Source organism: Bacillus rossius, chromosome 2, assembly GCF_032445375.1.
Source record: "Bacillus rossius redtenbacheri isolate Brsri chromosome 2, Brsri_v3, whole genome shotgun sequence".
Taxonomy (NCBI): Eukaryota; Metazoa; Arthropoda; class Insecta; order Phasmatodea; family Bacillidae; genus Bacillus; species Bacillus rossius.
The window spans coordinates 121,973,040-121,999,860 of NC_086331.1; the positions used below are offsets into that span (position 1 = coordinate 121,973,040).

The window sequence follows — 26,821 nt, forward strand, 5'->3', positions numbered from 1 at the left end:
TTAATATGAAACACTTAAGATTTTATCCCGCCATTTTCACAAAAATCTACAGCATGGACCCAAACTGCCACTTTCTACATTTTTGGTGAACTTTTGTAGCTGGGTTTGAACTGATCACTCACCTTTTCAGCGCTCAATAAATTATTGCTATGTATCTTCTAGGCTGTGTCTTCGTGAATGTTGTATGTTTTTTTTATCCCTTCAACTTTGGACTGGTTGAGTAGGTGTTTTATAGACAACTCTTTTTGTGAAGGGTAATGGACAGTTAAGGGCAAGAGGGTTGTACCGGTGCGATAATACTTGAAGAAAATTTCAGAAGACACCTCGGCGCACCACTGATTTAAATGCATTTTCCCTCCACCCTCCTCCTCCCTTTCCATTTCAAGTGTGTTCTCTTAGGTTCACTCCCTACCACTTCTGTTTTCGTCATCTTTCAACATGCACAGCTTGCCAACCACAATGCTTACAAAGTTTTGAAGGCCCTTACTCGGTCTCATTACCTGCTTCTTGTTGAACATGTTAATAATAGTTCTGTTGTGTGCATGTGTGCTGGGACATATAATGACAAGTAGAATTGATTTATCATGTTTTTCTCAGGTATTTTAGTAGAAATACCATATAGTCTAAAACTTTCTATTTGGTAGATTTTTTAAAATTGCAGTTTGTCCACCACTTTTTAAATTTCGCTTGGTTTATTTGTTGACTATCAACGTTAAATCTTGTTGATTTTTCTGTTCATAAACGCCATGACAAGTCACAACCGCAAGAGTCCTAGTTTTTGTTTGTTACACCCCCATATCTCATATCAGAAGGAATCACAAACTATGTTCTTTGTTAGGGATAGTGATTTGAGAACCTGAACTATGAACTTTTACTTTGGGAACAAACATAGTTACGAGTAGGAATCAAACCCATTATAGACAGCAGGAAGAAGTGCAACAAGGTGTATGATAAAAACAAAAGAACAACAGTATTAAACTCAAAGATAATAAATATTGGCAAAACAGAGAAATGACCAAACATTAAAAATTATTTTCGAACACTGAAAAATTACCAAAGAACAGAACCACATAAGCAAGAGATAATTTTCATACAATCATGCAAAGGAAATGCCCACAACATTCAAAATACATAAAGGTTAAATACTTGGAATAAAAAACCATTTAAAAGTTTAATATGATGGCAAATGTACAATCTAGAGCAGCGGTTCCCAAATTTTTTTGGCCAGGGAACCCTATGATGGACTTTTCTTTTGGCGAAACCCCAACCATGTGACCCTGCCACGGAACCCCAGGGTTCCGCGGAACACCTTTTGAGAACCGCTGATCTATGGAGGCATGTTTTACAAGATCAGGTACAACACAATTAAATTTACAAATTATAACAATAACCAAATCATTTACATGAACAACAAACATAGTACGTGATCCCTGCTGACAAGGGAAAAAGGGGCATAACAAGAACCAAGACTTGTGCAGTTGTAACTTGCCAGGAGTAATCATGGCATTTTTACAAACAGAAAAATAAACAAACTTCAACATCACCAATCAACAAGTGAACCAAACCTAATTTAAAAGGTGGTAAACAAAGCAGCAATTTTGAAAAAAAAAAAAAAAAACCTGCACAACTTTTAAAGTTTAGACTAAATGATATTTCCACCAAAAAAAACCTGAGAGAAATGGGTAAAACAATAATTACTTGCCATAATATTCCCCAGAGAAACAAGTTAAAACAATGCTTACATGTCATAATATTCCCCAACACACACCACATAACCCTAGCACATTCAAAAAGAGGCCAATAATCAGAATGAAGAGAGAGCCTTTAATCCTTTTTAAGTGTTGTGGTTCAGAAATCGCATATACCAGGGCCCATGAAAACACATGGGAAGGGTACAGAAGATCCTAAGAGCACACACAATAAATGAAAAGGAATTAGGGGGTGGGGTGTCTAGGGGAAAAATTCAAGAAAATCAGCAGTGCACCCAGGTTCTTTCTGAAATTCTCTTCAAAAGTTAATCGCACTGGTGCAAAATAAAAATATTTTCTAATAGCAGTAAATGTCAAGTTTGTGTATTTTAAATAATGGGAATGTAATACATACATAGGATAAATGGTGTTATTAACAACAAAGTGTACAAATGTCATAGTGGTGTCCAGGCTGCAGCCGCATCATGGTGAGATGAACGTCAAATGTACAATGAATGTCGGTGATTACCACAACCATAACGTTCCAGTCTGGAAGACGACAAATCATTTATGAAATAACAGCTGGCTTTTTATGGATAGTTAAATGTACGTACAAAGAGTTTAGAGGGTCTCAGCACATATTTCACGATTACCTTAGCCAGCACAGCTTTGTCCTTGATGATGTACTCGTAGGTGGTGAGCAGAACATTGAACTTAGTGGCTCTCATCTGACTCTGAATGGTTCGTCTCATGGTCGGCGATCCTTTGTAGGCCACGACGATCACAGACGGTGCCCACTTTTCAAACTCTAACACCCAATTGGACAGTGTTCTGAAATGTAACATGCATGCAAATGTAGAAAATATTTATGGTTCAGGAAACAAACTTCAAGGAGTAAAATATGTCAAACTTTGTCAAAAACAATAATAGTAAGGGGGCATCAGTTTCATGACATACCTATGGTGAGAGAGGCTGAGGGGTAAGATCACCATGTTAAACATAGGTCCTTCAGAGGGGGGAGGGAGGTAGGCAAGAGGCAGGAGCGAGGCATGCTAAACATAGCAGCAGGTGCGGGGGAATGGGGATGCTAGTCGACAGCATTATTCTCGACTGCTTGTGACATTGTATCCCTCCAACCTCCCCGGACACCATTCTGGCTTGAGAATATCATAATTTAAGATCTACGTTATGCACAATTAATAACAAAAATGACCTAGATTGATTTATAATTACAATAAATTATGTTTGTAAATCTATCGAATAAATAAACTGAAATTTGTAATTTTGCAATCTAGTAAATGCCTTAGTTAATAACTTAGTAAATAGTTAAAACAGATTTGTTCTTTTTTTTTAAATTTTTTGTTGTATGTGCTTAATATTGTTTGTGGTATTATTGTATTTGTTGTGGTTGTTTGTTGTATGTGTTGTCACCGCTAATATATGGTACTCTTGCCTTCCTGTGTTGGCCATTTGCTATTCTTACCTGCTATGGTGCCGACGAGGGTGGGAGACCATATGTTTGCGGTGATAACCTTTTGTTTTTGTTTGTCTTGTATACTTGTCGTGTCCACCATTCAAGTCTAACAACTGTCGGTGGGAACGTTACAATTATAAATAAATAAAAAATAAATAAATATTCCTTATTTATATATTCATATCCCAACTGACTTGCTGGTCTGGCGGTTAGCATCCCTGCCTGCTGATTCACGGCCTTTAAGTTCGCAACTCGCCAGCCGCAATAGATTTTTGCTCTTAAAAATAACACCAGTGCTCCAGCAGTGACACCTTTGTTCAAAATGATGAACCAAACATGATAACATCAGATGCCTCTCGCCATGGGGTCCAAGGAGGGAGGAGGAATACAACATCACAAACAGCCGAGAATAAAGCAGTAGACTAGCATCCCCATTCCTCTGCACCTGCTCCTATGTTCAGCATGCCTCATTCCTGCCCCCCTCCTACTCCTCTCCTCCTTCTGAGGGGCCTGATTTAAAATGCTGATCTTACCTCTCATCCCCCCCTAGACGAGGGGTAAGATTATTCATACTATATTGACAAAACAACACTATTTTTGACAATGACAAAACAAAAGACAATCTTCACTCATTTAACTGCACATGGATAATCTTCTTTGTGAATTAACCTTGGCTTATGTTTATGATGCAAAACTAAAACTGCAATAAAGTAAAAAAAAAACCTCCCTTACAAATATTGGTATAAAGCATTTTAAATTCTAATATTTAGGAAAAACCGTTATTAAAAAGATAAATAAATAAACAGTCCTTAGCTGATATACTACAAAAGGGGCTAAGTTATTACAGTCATTGTGATCATATTCAATACCTGAAAGTAAAATGAAGTGATGTTATGTGAAGTGATGTTAAGTGATGTGATAAGATGCAACTCATTTACAAAAAAAAAACAAGAAACCAAAGAAGAAAAAAGTTATAAATAAGGGGCAAGTGAAAACAAAGAATAACATTTTATGTCATTTATTTTCATACCATGAAACAAACCCTGTTTTAACTTCCTCTACATTCTTCTAAAATTAGTGTCTTTGAAAACAAATTATATACTTGGTAATGATAGCAATAATCCAAAATGACACAAAATTGGAATAAATGTTATGATAATGATATTTGGACCCATGTCATTAAGTGTCATTACATAAAAAATTTGTTGTATGGAAATTATAACTGTGTAGATATATACAAGGACATACAAAAAAAGAAATAACGCTGCGCTGGACAGAGCTTCCGTAACACACATTTTCCCCACTATACAGTGTCGAGCAACTTGCTCCAAGTTTATAATCGATATTTGGCACAAATGGAGCAAAAACTAAAAGTTATATGTCTTGTAGTCTTCATAACTTTGATTATCTATTCAAAATGTCGGATGCTTATTTTTGATCATACATAAGGCTATAATGCCATTTGCATCTAGTAAATGCCATTTTGTTTTAAATATGTGATGTGACATTTGAAACGCCTAAGTAATGTCATATTTTAAGCGGGAGAAATCATTGTTAACCAGAAAATGGCAGAAGAAAATGGAGAAGAGTCAACTTTTCTTTCAGTTAAGTTTACACTTTTCATTTCAGTAATTTTATAGTCAAAGCACAAGTTTTTAAGATGTACATTGAATGTTGTTAAAAAAAGTTAATTTGATTACTTAAATTCTGAAAACATTAAATATTCTGGAGAGTTAGACAAATATGGCTAAGTGTAAGGTATTTTAGGTTAGGCCAGATAAATTAATAACACATATTAAATAAATAAATAATAAGCAATATGTAATTAATGTAGCTAACCTTACCTAACCAAAAAGTCATTTTAATTATGATTTCCCTAATTTACAATTAGACACTTTTAGGCAGGAATACCAGACTACCTTAATATATATCTGAATAAGGTAAAAAAAAACCTACTAAACCTAGATTCTGATAAAAAAAAATTTTTGTAATTTATCTGTCTTAGTACTAATGAAATACTTTCAACATACATATACCAAAATATAATCTACTAGTAAGTTTCTACAAGCATTATTTATTTTCATAATTAGTATTAGAGCACTAGCCATTTAAATACTCCACACCTAAAAAAAACTTCTGTGAGTACTTGAGCTCAAATTAACTAAAAATTAATCAAGTCTAGACTCGACAGTATAAATACTGAATTTGACTCGGTTTGACTTGACTGGAGCCCAAAATTTGCAGACTCGTCCATCTCTAGTGTTTATTTTACCTTAGTATTATTAATATTCTTAGTGAAAAGTAAAACTAACAGATTAAGAGGCAGCTATTTGTTACAACTAGTAGTAAGGATGGCATTGCAAGTGTTTGTGTAAAATTCACATTCAGGGAGTAACGAGGTTTGCTAATTAGACAGACAATATGCAAAGATAGCCAATAGAGTATAATTTACGTTAAACCCGACATCTGACATGCACTGGTGATGAGTGGCTGGTCTGACAGAATCCTCGCATAAGTAGAGTAGCAGACCATACTGGGTCCAGAAATCTTCACTCTCCATTGTTTCAATGTTTTAACCACAATACTCATGCAAGAATACCCTTTGGAAATAAAACTTTAGGTATTTGGATTGTGATGCTAGTCATAGCCAATCATTCTACCTACGACTGCTGTAACACTTGTGCAAAATTACTTCCACTTAGGTACTTACGACAAAGGCACGATGATGATAAATGGTCCATTCACCCTCTTCTTTTCCATTAAATACGTTATGAGAGCAATAGTCTGGATGGTCTTACCCAAGCCCATCTCGTCAGCTAGAATTCCATTTAGGTTGTTGTTGTACAGAGATACCAGCCATTCCAAACCCTAGACAGAAAAATCAGTACAGTAATTAATGAACTTTGGGGTAAAACATTACAAAAAATTATAAACTAAAATATGATCTAAGTAAAACAAAATAATATGCTAAACGGCAGTAGACAGCCAAGAAAATTGAGATTCGTGACATTGAGAAAATCACTTTACATTATTAATAAGAAATGACTTTAAATGTAAATTAAGTATAATTTCCGGTGTTTTTAATTTCTAAATCACTCGTGAATTTCTTATTAAAAGATTGTTTTCACAATATTTTGTATCCATTTAAGAATATTCACTATTTTTTTTTAATCATAAAAAGATACATAAATGCAGAGTGCAGCAGTTGCTTACAAATTTTGAAAAAAGGCATAGGCAGTTAGCCCTATGATAGTGAGTAAAAAAAACATTATGAGATACAACGTACACTGTTTTCTGTTAGTGAAGCTTAAAAGGAAAAAGAAAAAAAATGCTGACTAATTAACTCAAAAATACTCGAGTTATTGCAATACTCAACTCAACTCGACATTACATTAAAATACGCTACTTGTGCACCCGTGCTCAAATTATCATGCAAGTTTTTTTAAAACTGGTATTTCTGGTAGTAGGTTTCCATAAAAGTAAGAAAAAATTACATTTTTGTGTGTTTATTATTTCAACCTCAACTTGCAATTACATAACCCTTTTTAACAGATATAAATAATGTCATTTAATATGGCCTTTATCTCACTCTTAAGTAGTGGACAACAAATGCAAATTATTTATGTTCTCACGCAATTTTACTAGCACATTTATTGTTATTATTAATATTAATTTTCAAATTTTTTTGCTTGTTAAAAGATATTTTTTGATAAAGGTAAACTTCAATTCCAAATTCCCGCTCCAAATAGCCACTCATCGAAACAGCGCTCACGGTCTACCAGTTTCACAAAGGTAAACCACCCAAGAATGGCACAAGACACTACTCATGTTGGCAATACAACAAAACCAAACCACCAATATTGTGTTTAAAGCCTGGATGTACAATAAACATACTAAAATAACCTTCAATGCTATTCCTGACATTAAAAAAATTAGAAATCAGTATGTGGTACATCCCTACCATCAGGAAACTACTGTTATAACATTGTAAATATTGGTTTAGTTAAATATTTTTACACTGTTGGTATTCATTTACTTGAAAGCACACTTAAATGATTAAAACAAGTGTAAAGTCACTTAAAGTAGTCGAGTATGACTACAAGAAAATATTAGTAAAGACCCAGAAAGCATGAATGACTAGGTACATGGGTCATTAGAGATGGTGAGCAGTGACAGAATGAACAGGTGGGGAGAACTACTAGCTCATGGCAAAACCCAGCACCAGAGATGGAAGCAGGATGGCTTGGTGAGAGGTGAGTCACGTGACTACTCAACCACTTTGTTAATTATAAATTATTTAAACCTTATTCAAACCAGAAAACCTATGGAAGCTGTTCAATGTCTGCTTTATATACACAAATACATGTCACAGCACAAGTCAAGCAAAGTCCCACTAAATGGAATCTTGTCTAGAGACGTCAAACCAACCACGCGGGGTTCTTGGTACGATTGAAAAATGTGAAGTTTCTATTTTTTAAAAAAAAAAAAAAAAAAAAAAATTTGTTTGAAGGTTGTGCATAAAATTATTGTACTAAGCCCTAAACCTAAACATCAACAGTACCCAACACATCCAATGGCTATTAAGAATGTCACTAATCAGTGAGACAGCAAGAAGAAAACTTTGGAACTGACTGTTTATCACATTTCACACACTGATGAAGCCTGCTTGTGTACCTGAAGAGTGTGGATGCTCGAGGTAACATGGTGTTTATTTCCCAGAGCTGTGCAGTACCAACCTCCTGGCCAAACTGAGCCACTATTGCCATTCTTTATCAGTTCAATGACCAAATGAATGATATTAAATTCAAAAATTAATCTAAAAAATTTAATGCTCCCAGTGTGATACTTCTATACCAAGATAACTACACACATTCAAATAATTTAAAACTATTAAATTATATGTAAATTTATAAGATTACTGCTAGCAAAATGACAAAATTTAAATTTGGAAAACACACAAAAGGTAAAAAAAGAGTGAAAGAATGGTTACTTCATCGCAGTACTGTAAATTTTTTTTTTTGTAAAACTTTAAGTTACTTTTTGTCTCCCTTTTAAGTATGTTTGTGTTAGTTTCTAAAATACATACACACCCTGATCTGATACTCCTTGAGTTTTCCGTTCACCATGATTGCAGACTGTTCGGTCACCTTCTCTGTGATTGTGTGAGCAATACTACAACAGAAAAACACAAGTTACTGGCAGGTCATTCCACATGAACTTAAACAAATTTTGAAAATGTCTCCTGCTTGACCCTTTTTGATTTGCTTTAAACATTGTCAGAATGCTATCAGATGTCTTAAAGGAAGGTGTGCACACTTTTAATAGCCTAACTCAAATGGTTACGGCACCAGAGCCCAGTGTGTGGATGGCTGTGGGCAACACAGAAGTGATTCACCTAAGTTCTGTCAAGTTTGATGTCCTACAGCTGTGCACATAACCAAGAGAATGTGCTGAATTTTGGCAATCTAGATCAAATTTTGGAGAAGAATGCAGAACTGCCTTATTTGTAAAACTGGCTGGGGTAGATTTTAAAATTGACTACTAGAGGTACCAAAAGCATTTATTTATAATTTACCTATTTTTCAATTTAAAAAAAATAATATTATTTTTCAGGAAATAACATTTGGAGATTTTATACATTGTTTACCTGGATAAACCATGCTGAAGTAGCAAGGCTCACATATTAAACTAAGGCATTTCTGCAGTCTCCTCTAAAAGATGATCTTGAATGCCAAAATTCAGCATGTTGTCTTGCTTAAGTGCACAGGACATCATACTTGACAAATTTACATAGATCACTTTTGTGCTGTCCACAGCCATTAACACACTGGGCTCTGGTGCGGTAAAATTTTGATTTAGGTCGTTCAAATTTTGCACAGTTTCATTTAACATGTCTGACAACAGTCTTTAAAATTAAAAACAAAATCAAAGTGGGTCGAACTGGAACCATTTGACAAAAAGACATGGAATCACCCTTTTCATGGTTCCTATCATCTTGTGCAATCAAAAATTACAGTTTACGGACACATTTACTTCATAGTTTTTGCCCCTATCACGGGGTAGAAAACAATTTGCAATACTACTAAATACATCAAGAAAATAACAATGTTAAATAGTTAATGCACAAAAAATTATTTTAGCGGTTAGTCAACGCTTACAGATAAGCCTCTACTGTCCAGAATTATCTCTGGAATACATATCTAACCCAAGCAAAGTTACTATCTGAAGTTTTTAGCAGTAACATTATATTTGATCACTAATTACATTTACAAAATGAGTTCAAACTAAGACAGCAAAACACTTTCTTAGGTAAGATAGAAAATACTAAAAACTAATTCAAAACTTTTTTTAAATTTCAGGTGAATAATTTATAACAACTTAAGAATAATCCGATACTAAGTTGACTGCTGCACTAAAAATGAGCAGACTTAAAAGATTTTTAGGGAGATTATTTAAGAGTCAAGCTACCACAAACACTGTACAAATATTTGAGCACAAACATTTATTTGTTCTCCTGAACTTTTAAATACAATACATTAACTGAATGAGATGAACAAGTATAAAACCAAACCACTCAAAAAAAAAAATGCAGAATAGGACGAAATTCTGCAATATATCTAGGAGATAAAGAATCACACACTGACCATCCCAGTTTTCCCAAACCACCCCAGATGAATGCTAGGATTGTTCCTTACCATTATTTCCCTGATATTCCAGAGTTGTGTTTCTGTCTCTTCTAGTAACCTTGCTCCCAAAATAAAAGAGCATGCACATGAATGCAAGCATTCCTGCATAAAAAGGGTTTATCCGTATTACTTACCTGTAGTATGTCTGCTCCTCTGTGTAGTTTTTGTATTCATCATCTTCCACTTTTGCTTTCTGAATTACCACTTTGGTTTTTTCTTCTTCCGTCAAGTTCATTTTTGAGAAACCTTGATTCTTCTTGTCATGGTACTCTACAGAACACAAGCACAAGTATTGTGAGTTTTAGTTCTTACAAGTAACTTGAGCATGAATTTTAATATACCAAAATACATATAATATTCTTTATCCATATTTATATTTGTTATGTTAGCAGTACTACACACTCAAGTTGCCTGAGCTGTAGGTGGATGGACACAGTATGAGTTTCACTAGCCTATCTTTCTGCAGTGTGGCCAACAAACTAGCATACTTAATATTGTGATACAAGATAAATGAACGCAAAAACTATTTTACCGACCCCTAATACTTAAATACATAATTGCTGTGAATTCCTATGGAGTCCTTAATAACACAAGGTTATGGCCATAGATCAACAGAAAACATTGAAGAATATCTGTGAAGAGCAGAAAAACTTCAAGACGATAAGAAAAGGTTTTTAATAAGGTTAGCCTTAGCCACTTCATGACAGTCTCTAAAGCATAGAAAGCGTTGGCAGGCAACAAGATTCGCCTAGTGTAACCTTCAGGCCATAGGCACTTAGGTGGTGTGCCAGTTCATCCTAATTGGAACTGCGCAGCAATAAATCTGCGTGTGACAGGACAGAAGGGTACACTAACAGGCTGTGTACAAGCTCAGACTCATAAGACCGGACAAGACCATCGCTGAGCGAAGTCCTGCTGTGTGTCCACAGCAGTGCACAGCCTCTGCACAACACCCGGACGTGACATAGTGCAAGACACAGAGGAGACGACAGTATGTTGGAAGAGATGCCAAGTAACGAGCGAGTATCTTCGGTGGAGACAGTGAGCAGACCTGGGGGCTGTCAGTGGCTACCCGAATCGTCGACGAGTCCCAGCCAAGAGGACGAGTAGTTTGCTGGTTGCTGCAGCGAGCATTACTCGCCGAGCAGACTACTACAGGAGTGAGTAAGCAGCAGATTGAGGCGGCCTGAGCAACACCGTGCAGCAGCGCAAAACAGGCACCTGTCCGGATGAGGACACATTCTGTCATCACACCCATGAGTCCCGGAGCGAGTCCGCTGGTAGCAGATTGAGGCAGAGTCCAGGAGTGAGTCTGCCGGGAGGGCCGTGCTGATGAGTGAAACAGGAGGAGTGAGCAGTTGTCTCAACACCAGTGGATGCACAGCTGCGGCCGAGCAGGGAGTCCGGAGCAATAAGTTCGTAAAAATGATAGTTACAGAATATGGACAAGTCGCTTCCTTGCCAGTAGCTGATGCTGGAGATGTAACATTGGACAGCAGTAAGTCGCTGAACTGTCCCTGGAAGATAACCCTTATCTATGATTATAGGAAGGAGAACTGTAGCGGTAGGCTATAAATTGCCAGGATTTCATGTGTAACTCAAGGGCGGGGTTTAGTTTTGTAGTGAGTTCACAGTGCATTCATAACATAACGTAGAACTGCAACAAGTCTACAAGACATTTTGTATTATTTTATAGTCATATTTTTAATTGTAATAATTTGTATGTTTGCACAGGACAGGGAGTGCTCCGATTTCTGATCAGGCTTCTGGCACCCCTTAATATTGAGAAGAGGATTTCAGTTGTTCGTGATTAATGTTTGTTTGCATTTATTTTGTGGAAATAATATGGTAATAAATGGTTAGTAAAACATAGCTAATTTTATGTTAGTACACGCTGCATGTAATCCCATCTGTTGGTAATTAGTCCCACAAATATTTGAAGATTCAAAACATTGGTAGTGAGTAAAAGCTTTAACTCCTTATTAATATGCACACACTAAATTTTCTTGCATTGTAGCTAAATTTTTAACTATAAGTGTCATTAAAAGCACAATTTCTTTTACAAGCATCAAAACAACAAAAATTTCACTATCACGTACATTATTATCACTAGGTTCTAGGCTAATATAAATTTAATCACCTCACAATATAAATATTCAGATATATTTTGTAAAATAAAATATATTACTATGAATAATCATGTCAATTTTTTATCTAAAAATAAAAATACATTTTAGTAATAATAATTGAGGGTCTGTAAAATTTGCAGCACTTGGGCACTTAAATTTTATATTAATATACATTCATAAAGTATTTATACTACTATTATAAGTTGATAACAAATACACATAAATTTTAATTTAATTTGAAAAACAAAAATTGGTTTTTGCATTCATGTACATAGTATTTACTCGCATATAGGTCGCGGCAATTTTACCAGATTTGATGGGGAAAAAATGAAGTGCGACCTATATGTTAAGAAAAATTTTTTTAAATTTTTTTTGCAATACAGTAGAATCCCGCCGATGCGACCCCCCCTCTGATGCGTCCATTCCGTTTATGCGACCGTTTTTTGAGAAACCGTGACAAATTTTAACAGAGAAAGTCAAAAATTTGAGTAAAATCGGCTGAAAAACAAGTCTGTTACACTTTGTTGGGCGCTATGTGTTCACGTTTATCTTGGCGAGAGCTGTACTGTAAGCAGGCAGGCATACAAAAGACGGCTAAAAATAGATACCACCCCTCTAGACTGTCCACGCGGCAGTGTCTAGCCGAGCTCGGCGAGTCCACTATCGCACGAAAAGCCGTCTCAGCTGTCATGTTATCTTATCCGCCCCCACGAAAAGCCACTGTGGTAGCATCTGCGAGAGCATAAGAAACTCGTCCGGCCAGGCTGGCGGTAGCCGCGGCTTGACGTCATACGTGATGTGACGCTTACCTCTCCCATCCCCTGCTAATTCTTCAAGGCTCATCCCTCCCAGAGCCACAAACCATGTAAAAACACCCTCCCCCCCTTTTCCAACTAACATTTCAACACATTCCCTCCCTTATTTTAACCTTCTGCGTGAGAAACTGTCAGCAGCCTCCTCCCCTCCCACACCGCGTGCGGCGAAAGCCAGGTTGTATAGTCCATTCTCGGTAAAATAAATATTTTTATGGGCTTATACGACTGTCCTTCGCCGTTAATAAATACTTTATAAGTTTAAGTTACTATGATACAATTTGTTTATTAGTCACACAGCAGTTTCTGCTGAAAAATCATTAATACCTCGAATTTTATTGAATAGAAAAATTTAGCAGGGCCGTAAATATATTTATTTTACTGCATAGTTACTTTTCCATCTGCATTCCAAAGGGTTTTCTTCTTCTTTTTTTTACACTGTGAAGGGTCGTGGAAAAGATAATTGCTTGAGCTGTCAAAATAAACATCGCTGGCAAGGGCGGGAGCGCATCCTGTCGGTCTGTCGCTGTGATTATCTACTCCAAAAACATGTCACAGCATTTCAGGATAGCATTGTTCTTATATCTGTCGTTTATAGCCGAATGTTTTCTACCTGATCCACACAAGTTCCTTCGCCACGTTTTGAACGAAAATAACAACCAGCCGGCTAGCATAGCCGAACTCGCGTGTCGTGAATTCACTTAGCGTGAGTATTTATCGGAACCCAAAATGAAAACCGCTGTAAATATAAAAAATCATAACAGGCCTTTTTTATTCGTAATTAAATTTACTACAACTTTTATTCTGTGCATTTTTTCAATACAAAGCACTGTTTTCGAGTTATAGTCTACAATTAAGACATTTTAAGAAGTCAGGAATCTAACTTGACTTCAATTTTCTATATTCGGTTATTACGAGTACTTGTTGTTACAACAATTTATCACGCCATTATCAGCTACCGTAGTAGCAGAGTTTTACAGTACCCGCTAACTCTTTCGTGCACGGCACGCCGGCCGTTCGCATCATTAAATTACCGGTGCGGCCTATATGGGGGAATCTTAAATACCCCATTCGAGACCTCAAATTATGGGTGCGACCTATATGACCTATATGCGAAAAATACTATTAAAAATAGCATTATTTAAAAAACTAAGTGAGTTTTTATAATGACAATGGAAACTAATGAATCTTAACTTAAACATGTGAAACAATAATTGGCAAAATTGGCAATAATAATTGGCAAAATTTAGGAACTGGTCAAATCCAAGTAAAATAAGACTCACCATTCTCATCCAGCATGTCATCATCAGTGTACTCATCAGAAAAGTCCTCGTCATCCACGTCATCATAGTCATCCTCACGAGGAGCAGCCTCCCAGCCAGGGTGCATCTCTAGCCAGGCCTGCAGCTGGCTAGCTAGCGGGGCATCATCTCCATGCAGCATGTTCCCTGCAAGCAGCACATGGTACAACACACCACCTTCACACTCTACAAGAGCAGGCCACCTCCCACCAAGCCTCCACCTGACTAGATAGCGGGGCATCATCACCATGCAGCATGTTCCCTGCAAGCAGCACATGGTACAAAACACCACCTTCACACTCTACAAGAGCAGGCCACCTCCCACCAAGCCTACAACTGACTAGCTAGCGGGGCATCATCTCCATGCAGCATGTTCCCTGCAAGCAGCACATTGTACAACACCCCACCTCTACACTAAACAAAAGTAGGCCACCTCCAACCAAGCCTCCACCTGACTAGCTAGCAGGGCATCATCTCCATGCAGCATGTTCCCTGCAAGCAGCACATGGTACAACACACCACCTTCACACTCTACAAGAGCAGGCCACCTCCCACCAAGCCTCTAACTGACTAGCTAGCGGGGCATCATCTCCATGCAGCAGTACAAGTACAACACACCACCTTCACACTCTACAAGAGCAGACCACCTCCCACCAAGCCTACTACTGACTAGTTGGCGGGGCATCAACTCTATGCAGCATTCTCCCTGCAAGCAGCACATGGTAGAACACCCCACCTCTACACTAAACAAAAGCAGGGCACCTCCCACCAAGCCTCCACCTGACTAGCTAGCGGGACATCATCTCCATGCAGCATTCTCCCTGCAAGCAGCACATGGTAAAACACACCATCTTCACACTCTACAACAGCAGGCCACCTTCCAACAAGCCTCCACCTGACTAGCTAGCGGGGCATCATCTCCATGCAGAATGTTCCCTGCAAGCAGCACATGGTACAACACACCACCTTCACACTCTACCAGAGCAGGCCACCTCCCACCAAGCCTCCACCTGACTATCTAGCAGGAGATCATCTCCATGCAGCATTCTCCCTGCAAGCAGCACATGGTAAAACACACCACCTTCACACTCTACAAGAGCAGACCACCTCCCACCAAGTCTCCACCTGACTAGCTAGCGGGACATCATCTCCATGCAGCATTCTCCCTGCAAGCAGCACATGGTAGAACACACCATCTTCACACTCTACAAGAGCAGGCCACCTCCCACCAAGCCTCCACCTGACTATCTAGCGGGACATCATCTCCATGCAGCATTCTCCCTGCAAGCAGCACATGGTAAAACACACCACCTTCACACTCTACAAGAGCAGGCCACCTCCCACCAAGTCTCCACCTGACTAGCTAGCGGGACATCATCTCCATGCAGCATTCTCCCTGCAAGCAGCACATGGTAGAACACACCATCTTCACACTCTACAAGAGCAGGCCACCTCCCACCAAGCCTCCACCTGACTAGCGGGACATCATCTCCATGCAGCATTCTCCCTGCAAGCAGCACATGGTAAAACACACCACCTTCACACTCTACAAGAGCAGACCACCTCCCACCAAGTCTCCACCTGACTAGCTAGCGGGACATCATCTCCATGCAGCATTCTCCCTGCAAGCAGCACATGGTAGAACACACCATCTTCACACTCTACAAGAGCAGGCCACCTCCAACCAAGTGTCCACCTGACTATCTAGCGGGACATCATCTCCATGCAGCATTCTCCCTGCAAGCAGCACATGGTAAAACACACCACCTTCACACTCTACAAGAGCAGGTTACCTCCCACCAAGCCTCCACCTGACTAGCTAGCGGGACATCATCTCCATGCAGCATTCTCCCTGCAAGCAGTACATGGTAAAACACACCACCTTCACACTCTACAAGAGCAGACCACCTCCCACCAAGCCTCCACCTGACTAGCTAGCAGGACATCATCTCCATGCAGCATTCTCCCTGCAAGCAGCACATGGTAGAACACACCATCTTCACACTCTACAAGAGCAGGCCACCTCCCACCAAGCCTCCACCTGACTAGCTAGCGGGGCATCATCTCCATGCAGCATGTTCCCTGCAAGCAGCACATGGTACAACACACCATCTTCACACTCTACAAGAGCAGGCCACTTCCCAGCCTGGCTTGCAGCTGGCTATTAGAAGGGTGTCGTAGCAACGCTTGCCATGCCATTGCAATATGTTCTCCATTTTAATACGCAGCCTTTGTATTCGTTGTGGAAGTATGACAATAGTCTATAAACAAACCTAAATGTAAAAATGATTGACCTGAAAAATATTCAGCTAAAATAAATGACCCAAAAAACACATTTATACAAATTTTTACCTAGTCAAAATACATACAAGTAGTAATTACTGACCTTAGCTGATTTAAATAATTTAAAAATTCAGTATTCAAAATAAATTAAAAATATTAAGACATGCAACAAACACTAAACTGTGTCATCATCACTTTTTAAACATACAACAGCTGGTATATATCAATTATTAAAATACTTCAAATTCGTATTCTTGTATTTACATCAAAATAGGTTTATAAAAGTTGGGAAGACCCAGGTTTTGCAAAGCTACACAGTTTTTTTTAATAACTCTGTCTTGCAATTTGAACTAGTCAATTTTTGTTTCACTACTAACCTGGTAAATGATTTTTAAGATCTAAACTATGCAAAAAAATGTGTAATATTACCAATTCTAGTAAGCTGGAAATTTTATAACACAAGTCACCATCTATAGAAAGGTTACTGCAGGTTACAGCATAATGATATTATACAATAATCTTGACTGTGTGATGTGTCACCTAACTGATTGCATTTTTCTCTGAACAGAACAAGTTTTTCTCAAAGAACAGGTTTTATTAGTTTCTGTATCTAACATAAATCTTAAATTACAAGTGACAAGCAACATTAATGTTGTCTTCATCACAAGAATAGATATAATAGAAATCCATAAAAAACAACTACTCAAACCTCCAGGAAAAAAATATAAAAAATACAAGTAACATAAATGTTGTCTTTATTACACTAACTAATAATAGTGAGAATCCACATAATAATCATTCATGGCGCCAGGAAGGCATGTTTTTAAACAGCAGTAATGTATTAAAGAAACTTAAATTTTGTTTTAAAGTAAATACATAGTAAAACAAGAACTAGACTTGAAAATGTTTCTATCATTACTAATTTTATCTAGCTATCCTGGAAGTTGCTCATGGAGGAAACTAGCATATCAGCAATAAGTAAAAAACACAGAGCAATTCTGCAAGTCATACCTGAGGCTGTTTCAATAACAGTGACACGAACATCAGACATTTGAGAGCTTTCATCATTTAAGCCTTCAATTGTTTCTCCATCTTCAGATTTCTTTAGACGCTTTTTCTAAAAAAAAAAAAAGTACAATTACAAAATTTAACCTACTGTTTATGAATTTCTAACATGACCTAAGCTGTCAGCTTGCTGAACTGTAAAGCCAGTCTGAAATGCTGCACTGCACTGAGACATGAGTAAACATGCACAAACAACTGCACCTTTTGGCACAGCTCCCGCATTACACTGATTTATCACTAACTTCAAATGTTGGCAATATTAACTGCTGGTATCGCAATTTTAAGGCTTTCTCAAAATTTTTAATTTAAAAACATAAAGTCAATCAGGCTGATAACTGAAATCATACCACATAAAAACCATCATTAACATTCATCACCTTTAAATTTTCTTACACACAAACATTGAAATGTAAGTGGATGAAATAAAGAAATCTTAAACTATACAGATTGCATTCTAAGAAGCTGTTAAGCTGTTAAGATTATGTGTTTAAAATTTGCCCAGCTACAACTGAATGTGAAAATAAAGATGATCCTTTTTCCCTCTCCCTGCAGCACCACAACACCTGGTGGCCAATATAAGTACTAAGTTTATCCCCTTTCCCTGAGGTACCTTTCATGGCCATGTTGAGCCACACTATCGCTGTTCACTCTCTTTGCCAGCCAAAGTTTAACCTATTTGTAAAGGCACGATTATATGGTAATACGAGATAAAACTAAATAACACCGAAAACCACTTGAAAACACGAAATAAAATAAAATTGTGCGAAATCCGCGATATGTCACGAAATTTCGTCTATCCTGATTATTTACGTTTTTTTTTCTTTCCATTCTGTAAGGACAATTCATTATCTTCAGCACAATCAAATATTTCTGACAGTAACTAGCAGCCATTTATATTATATGCGACGGTGATTCATTATAGATTTTAAAATGAAGTCTCGGAATTAACGTAATATTTTCTTTAAACGGTAATCTTGTGTACCATAATAATTTAAGATGTTGATAACTATGATACAATGGCTGCCGTTTACTTTCTGTAAATACAAAAATAACAAACGTCCAAAATATGATTTTCTAAGATAACATTTTTAATCATTAAAATATTACACACTAGAGCGCATTGCTTTTACAGTTTATTTAAAATAAAGTACGTAGGGTAGGAAAAAAAAATTAACCCTGCTTAACGTAACGATTGTAAATAATAAATAGTACATGTTTATGTCAGTATTAATTTTCACGTGCGTATGTTGGTATTCGGTATGCGTTTGTATTCGCATCTATTCTCCATTGTTTTGATCTTTCCAGCACGGCAAGTTTTTGCGTATTAAGAGGTTAAATTCTTCCTATGTGTTTAAAAATTTTTGATAATGCCTAAAACAAAGGTTTCTGCCAGTGACCGATCGAAAGAATTTTCCAGCGAAGGATTTTATTTCAGTGATAAAATTTTAATGTGCAAATTCTGTAACTGCAGGCTAGACTACGAGAGACGCGATACGCTTGTGAAACATGTCGCGAGTGAGAAACATAAGCGTTTGAGGCAAAACTCATCTGTTAAACGACATCCTTGTCTAAGAGTCTTTAATGCCATTAATTTGCTGTTCAACCCAAGAAATGTGAGTAGGGTTAGCATAGAAGATGCAAACCTACAGAAGTCTCTGCATAACTTGCCTTCTGTTTCCCATCTTCCCATTGATACATTCATACATGGCTATGTTGCTTTCAAAAAAATAATTGAGGATGAACTTTCATTGCCAGAAACAAGCCAAATTGATGTTGCAAAGGTACTTTGCTCCCTTAAAGGGGACTACAGTGAATTTGCTCAAGCCAGTTTAAGGGCAATCTGGTTCCCAACATCAAATGTTGATGCAGAATGTTCATTTTCCAGGTACTCACTGGTAGTTAGTGACAGAAGACAACGTCTCACTCCAGAAAATGCGGAAAATTTAACTATGATAGCATTTCAATAAAACCGTCTTAATAGTTACTTTGGAAGTGCTTAATTGTGTAATTTTGTAGTGTATGTGATTGTAATTAAGTCGTGAAATTTTTAGTAGTTATTTAAAAGTTTGAATTTATGAATTTGCAAATGAACTTAATTATCTATGAATTTGCAAATGAACTTAATTGTAATTAGATCATGAGGTTTTAGTGTTTATTAATATTTGTTTTAATAAATTTGCATGTCGTACAGAAAAGCAAGAAAATTTTGCCGTGGGTATTTTGAGCAAAAAAATAAAACCGTATAACACCGAAATCTTTATTTCTTTACAACGAAATTTGTCTTAAAATAACACCACAAAATCTTGACTCTAACTATTTGGCAACACCTCTATATTTGCTTTCTGTTTCACACCCTGTACGTCATATCACAGCCACTGGGGCAACTAATGTCAGGCCCCTATGTGCGACATCTGCCAATCTTCTAACAAACTTCTTCAAACCCCACCCTATTCTCAGCTCTAGGACCAACCCCCAACAGGCAGTCTCTTGGTAACCTCACAGAAGGACTGACCTACAGTTCTTCTTTGTTTGTTTTATTAGTCGGAAGTCTCTCAGAAGAGAGCAAGCGATGTACTCCCAATAACAAAGGGAGCTAATTTCTTTATTATTGAAGTGCTTTAGTGTAATTTTCTGTGGTTTTGTTTTTATGTTTCCGTTCTACATTTCTTTGCTTTCTCGGCCCACCTGGGATGTAACGTCAGGATTTTCACCCCAGCGGTAAGTTGAAACCTTAAATTTATAGTTTGTTTTAAACATTTTTTCCTATCCTGTTTATTTTTTAGTTTTCATGTTTTCTCCACTACTCAGTTTGGTTTTTGGGTGTGAGGTTTGCCGTATGGGAGCTGGCAGCTTCTTTTCACCTCTACTTTCTTCCTTCTGGGCTGCCTTTCATGATTCTCTTTCGGAGACTCCTGAGATGCACGCCCGCTGTTCCTAGTGCACTTTTTTTTATGCCCCGCTGAGCCCACGAAGAACAGGCAGCTATCCATACCACTTTGTTCCTCCTATGAGACACCCTCACTGCCTAGGTAGGCTTCCTTCTGGGAGCATCCAGTCTACTAACACAGTTTGTCCTAATAATAGCTGATGGCGATTCAAACGAGCTGAGAAATTTTGTTAGTTGCACACAATTATTTCACTGCAGCTTTGAGAATAAGTTGCAACTATTATAATAAATGCAAACTGCATGTGCTATTGTGGGTTGTGGTGAAGTTAAAGTAATTCTTAGTATTATTAATTGTAAATAATTAACTGTAAGTTTCATAACAATGCTGTGATTAAGCAAGTTGTCCATATGGTACAATTTATATTACCAGAGAAAGTACAAGATTTAGGCAGATTCAAACAAATATGGATAAAAATTGTGCAGTAATTTATTTTGTATTGCAATATAACCAAAGGTGAATATATTGAAGGAACTATGCATACTAAAAATAAAATAAAATCCAGCATTATAATATTATGACCACCCTTATGTCCATTGGGTGATAGTTTGACTTCTAATAACACAAATCTCATCACATCCACTCTCAAAACTAAACTCTGTAACACAGGCATAGCCAACATCATAATACTGCAAGTAAAAAAGCTGGACCGATGTGTAGTGTTGTAGTATTTATAAAAGAACAACCGCTTTATATTTTTTTAAAGTGATAAGCACTCAAACATGATAGGACTGCAAGCCATACATTACCCAACCCTTAGCATCTACTGCCCTAGCAGAGAAAAACCAGCTGTAATAGCCACACCTTGAAAAGATTCAAACTAAGTTGCTAGCCAAATGCTGGATACGCGGGTCACTGTATATATACAACACCTTGCACTAGTTTCAAGATCACACACATCAACACAAGTAAGAGAAATTGTTACAGAGCAGTGTTTTGAGTGCCTGGAGTTTTTGTATAAAAACAATAAATACTTACTTTTCGTTTCTTGATCTCACGCTGTTTCCTTCTCTGCTCCAGTTTATGTTGCTTTACCATTTCTGTTAGATTGCATATGTACTCGTCCGTCTGTGACAACAGGAATGCTAGTCGCTTGTCCTTCTTCTGGTCAATCAGCTTCCTAGAAAAATGGATTGAAGAAAAAGTAGCTTCAACTGTCTACAACTCAAAAACAGCTGAGCAAGTATGTTTCCATGAGCCGCACACAGCCCAAATCGGCATCACAGCCTCTTAGGCTTGCGAGTCAAGCATAAATAAATACATACATAGTTGATCCCTGGTAAAATTATGTATGAAACTTTTCAGTGTACAGCCATTTGCTGAATATAGGATGCACCAACCATTTTCTTTACAGTCGTGGTTATTATTCAAGAGTTCTTCACCTAACAGCTGCAACTTCAAATATTACATGCTGTTTTTTTGCAAAAAAAAATGTTTTAACAGCTCCTTCATTGCAGGGCTGCAAACTTTCAGACACACCCATTAGTAATTACATTTATGAACAAAATAAAACACATGTAAAACTGTGGTATTTCCCTTCTTTTACCATCCAAGGTAGGTAACCAAAAACTGAGCCACTGGCTGGGTGATAACAACAAAATCAAAATTAAATTTTTGCTAAATGTGAAAATCTTCATAAAATCATTTAACTCTGTATTGCCAGTTTCATGAAAAAAGGCCAAAAAATAATCAGTGGTAGCACTAAAAGGACCGGAGTCATAAATACATAAATAAAATTTTTTGATACCCAAAACAAATTTATTCCAGAGAAATACACAAGAAAAGTCAACTACTTAGATAAATATTTGCAGCAAATATAAGCAAGGCAATACATAACACAGATATTGCACAAAACCAGTACCCTCGGTACAATCTGATTAATAATTTCGAACACAAAAGCAAAAATGTTAAGCTGAGAAAACAATTTTGAAATATAGAAGCTCGGTTCATCTTTTTAAGAAGACAGCAGCTCATTTATTCTCTGGCATTAAGTCTCACACCTAAAATTAACGGTAAAATAAATATATAAATATATACACAAATACAAAAATATGAAAAAGATCTTATTCATAAAAATGTCACTTGCGAATAGCAAGAAAAAAACCCTCCAGCTTAAACACAGATTATACTATTTGAATTTGTGTATGCTGTAGACTGCTGACGCACATTATTCAACCTCTAAAAAGTCTTAAAAGGAAAATAACTTTGTCAAATCTATACTGCCAACTACAGATGTAATTTATTTAACATTTGTAAACTGGCAAACCTTGTACTTCAACAACAAAAAAGGTAGCCTCGTCCCAATGCTTTTCCCACTTTCTTGATACACTCTGGGTTTAAACCCAGCTGCTCTTCAATGCAAAACATACAAAATGTCAAACATTTGTTTGTGCTTCCCTAAAATATTTGCATAAATATTCAGTAGTCTCAACAAAAGGCAGCTGTAACTCGTGTAATTAAACATCATGTCCACATGTGGTACTGCTAGCGGGCGGGTAACTTACAAAGGACAAAAAGTTTAAACTTCTCAAAAATGCACCACATTCGTACAAAAAGGACTTGATGTGGGTAAATGTTCCTCAGCAACAAAAGCCCATGAGTACGCTTAAATGTATTTAAAAACCAGAAAATCCTCACTAACAATCTGCAACATTTGAAGGACCAAGCAGCCTATCAAAATTTACTGTGTACAGTTGCATCAGGGTTCCTGGAAAATTACTTAAAAGTTATTCTTGGCAGCAACATCAAGCAAAGTCATTTTTTGGCAGCAAAAATATTTTTTAAAATCAAAGATTGCGAGGCCAAAAAATTTGCAGCACTCATCACTGTAACTTCTAGTTGGGGTGAAAATATTCATGGCTCGTAAAACGTCTGTCTCCAAGTCATCAATGGCCAGAAAAGTTGGGCCGCAGCAAAATATTGCCTCCTTGTGTGGCGAGCAGCTCCTCTCTCTTCCGGGTCTCAATCACAAGTCCGTGTGGTACACAACCTTGGCTGCTGCCAGTACAGTTTTCAAAGATTTACGAGTTATCTACAAGAATTCTAGGCAGTGGCGTAGCCAGGATTTGTGTATGGGGGGGTGTTAAGAAGCGTGCCCCCCCCCTCCCAACCGCCCCCCGGTAATAAAGCGGCGGGTCCGGGGGTCCTCCCCCGGGAAAATTTGGATTTTAAGGTGTAAAATAGTGCTATTTTAGCAGTTTTCAGTTCTTAAATTTAAATATTGTAGTGGTAAAAATTTTATTAATTTTAATATGAAATTTGTTTGAGTGATGAATAAGAAATTAATTAAAGATTTGGGGCTAGGGGGGGGGGGGTGGTTGAACCCCTAAAACCCCCCCTGGCTACGCCCCTGATTCTAGGCATCGAGGAGCGGCATTGGGGAGATCCAATTTGCAGCACCCAGTATGTGAAACGTGGGACTTGTGAGAAGGAAACAGCACCGGACAATGAAGAACTTTGAGATCTTCACGTAGCGGACAATATGGCATAAACAACAGATCTACAACATGTTGACGTCGTCCGGGCCTGCGGCCCCCTTTCGAGTCCGATATGCCACCGCCCAAACACCACCATCTCTGTTCAAAACTCCCGCTTGTGCGTGTGCGCGTGTGTTGGTAGCCCGGCAAGAGGGCGATGTAGAGCCAGTGTGCCGCACCCCTATTTGTAATTAATATTATTGTAACCTTTTCTTTTCACCCCTAAAATAGTGTCACCACGATTCTGTATGTGAGTGCCTTTTGTTTTATTAATATGTTATAATTTTGTAATAAAGTACGTGCAAGCATGGCCAAGGACGCTCCCTAGCGGGCGACGACGGAACCAACACATAACTTTATTCAAACTATTTTACCACATAAGTAATTATTACAGACGGTCTGGTCATGGATGTGTATATGATAATTTTTATAAAGAGTTCATGTTATTTTTAATAATAACCCGGGGCACGCAGTCGCAGAGATGTAATGGTAATTGTGTTCTGCGCGAAGGGCGCCATGTTGCCTGCCGCAAGCCCTTGTCTCACCCAAGTCTCCTTCTTCAGCCGGCTGAGAGCGGACGTCTCTGCAGACACCCCGAGGACATCACCGTTGTCTCACCGATAAGTAGTTCTGCTCAGTTAATTAATTCAAATCGTTTTCTCTTCATCCTCGGGGCCTCTCTTGGTCGGTGAGGCTGTTTTAATTAGTAATTTTTATACTCTCCGGAGTTTTTAACCACCCGTGTTATAAGTAAAGGCTTGAGGCGACCACGTGTGTGGTCCGCCTCCTCAACTAAACCGATTCGTGCCTCGGGCGTTTTCTAACAGTATCAAGGAAGGATTGTATGAGGATGTGTAACGTGTGAGTAAATAAAATTAACTTAATTGAGTCACGTGTCTTTGTGTTCGGGGGGGGCCACGTGGGTCCTTAACCCAGTCAGCGGCGTGTGGGACGCCCTAAGAGCCCACTGCGGTTAATTAGAAGCATGCCCGACGCTGAGAGCGGGCTCGGTTAGGGTCAGGTGCCGAATTAAATATCAGGAGGGCTAATATCTCTCCGCACACGGGCCACGTAACGCCCTGAGCAAGAGTATCAAACCGGGTCCACGCACCCACTATTTTCCACCAGTAATTCAAATCGTAACACCGGTACGCCCTCAAAGTAAACATCATTAATGAGGCACTTCAGCACCTTTAAACATTGTCTAAAACATGCATCGGAATCATGTCACTGAGAAACTCCAAGTAAAAATAGGTTTTGTTTTAAATACATCCGGGATGAAGGTTGTTGAAAAATTTAAATGACTGTAAACGTTGTGTGTATACAAAAATCATGTTTTCAGGAATTTTTAACTGTTTGCAAAAGTAACGTTAGTACCTTGTTTCGCTGGAAAAAAGAAAGGTAAACATTACAAATGTTAATGTTGGTAAAAACCCTGTAACCATTAATAAAGTTAAGGTTATTGGGGGAAGGGGGGAGATCAAGCAATGCTTTGGATAATAATGGATATGAGGCCAGACATGATACAAAATTCACAGAACATTCTGGAAATGAACAATATAACCTCACACAGGAATTGTCACAGAAATGGGAACAGGTGCAGAGTGAAATTCGGCAGGCTGTTTCACAGGTACAGCAGGAATTGGCTAGAGTTGGAAGTAAAATTGATGATTTCAAAAAGAAATTAAACAAACAAGTTTCCACATATAAACAAAAGGGAGTTATATGTGAATTGCAGAAGGTAGAGGCGGTATTAGCAAATTAATGTGCAGGTAAACGAAAAAGCCAAGAGTAAGTATGTAAATAATAGTAAAAGTCAGGAAGATGATGAAATGTTGGAGGTCAATATGAAAATTGTGAGGGCAGATGTAGGTATTGAAAATTCAATATTGTTGGTCAAGGAGGTAAATATTTGCGAGTACCTGTAGGGTTGAAAAAGGGGAAACTGGAATTGTGAATGAGGAAGTTATAACCATTATGGAAAATATGCAATTGTTGCACATTACTTAAGTGGGGAATATGATTCAGTTTGCAAATGAAGAAGAACAGGTAAAGTAGAAAGTTATAAGTGCAGAAGAAAACATTGATGTGGTAACCCAGGCTTTGAAGGTAAACCTTTGTGAAATTTCAAATGAGGAAAATCTCATATTGCAGGGTAATGGGGGTGTTGAATTTTCTATCAGGGGTAGCAAGAACAGTAACTTTGACATATGTATTTGGGATTGGTGCAGATGATGCAGGATAATCTGCAGCTTGATATTGATGACCCTATTGAAAGGTTTTTTTGTGTCAAAATTAAGAATTGGTATGTGCAAAAGGAATGTTATTCAAAATTTATTTAAGTGTACTTCAAATGTGTATTAGTACGGTAAAATTATTTTAATTGGCGTAGTGTCTTGATTAAAATGGTAAAGCATACTTACTTGATTAGAAAATTAATAACTATTTTGATTAACATACACTCATATGGCAAAACCATATTTTATTAATGCTCTGTTTTCCTGGAATGTATTAGGGAGTTACTTATTTCAGGGGCGGGTGTGTAGTAAAGGTTAGCTTAGTTTCAAACAATAATTATTAATTTGGTAATATACATGATACATAAAATAAAACTAAAATAAAATCAAAGCAATAATAAGATGGCTGTTCCTACCTGTAGCCTTCTTCATCTTCAGCCATGAGCCTCCTCATGCGTTCTTTCTCTATGCGCTCCTGTTCCTTTTTCTGCTCGCGCTCTGCATTTGAATGGTAGTTGAGCACAGCTCTGTTCAGGCGCTGTACCTTGGCAACATTGTTGCGATGGTATTCCTTCAAATCTTTCCCATGTTGCAGCACTGCCGTAATATATTCCTGACCAATCACCAACAAACAATGTTCAGTACACCCTCCAAGAAATAAAAAATATGGTCATAACATTCCAACCATTCCATGTATGTATACATGTGTATCAAAGATGAAAACA

General features: G+C 37.6%; 1 protein-coding gene across 2 annotated transcripts in view; it reads right to left on the minus strand.

Moving 5' to 3' along the window:
• The window catches only part of LOC134529717 (ATP-dependent helicase brm-like), a 127,073-nt gene that overhangs the window by 59,900 nt on the left and 40,352 nt on the right, over nucleotides 1-26,821 (minus strand). For both annotated transcript variants that reach the window (XM_063364090.1, XM_063364089.1), the window contains exons 8-15: nucleotides 26,513-26,709; nucleotides 21,362-21,503; nucleotides 17,385-17,490; nucleotides 14,073-14,237; nucleotides 9,983-10,118; nucleotides 8,253-8,334; nucleotides 5,873-6,030; nucleotides 2,342-2,519 (exon numbers count right to left, since the gene is read on the minus strand). In XM_063364090.1, the coding sequence (XP_063220160.1) occupies nucleotides 2,342-2,519; nucleotides 5,873-6,030; nucleotides 8,253-8,334; nucleotides 9,983-10,118; nucleotides 14,073-14,237; nucleotides 17,385-17,490; nucleotides 21,362-21,503; nucleotides 26,513-26,709 (1,164 nt within the window). The remainder of the gene's footprint in view (nucleotides 1-2,341; nucleotides 2,520-5,872; nucleotides 6,031-8,252; nucleotides 8,335-9,982; nucleotides 10,119-14,072; nucleotides 14,238-17,384; nucleotides 17,491-21,361; nucleotides 21,504-26,512; nucleotides 26,710-26,821) is intronic.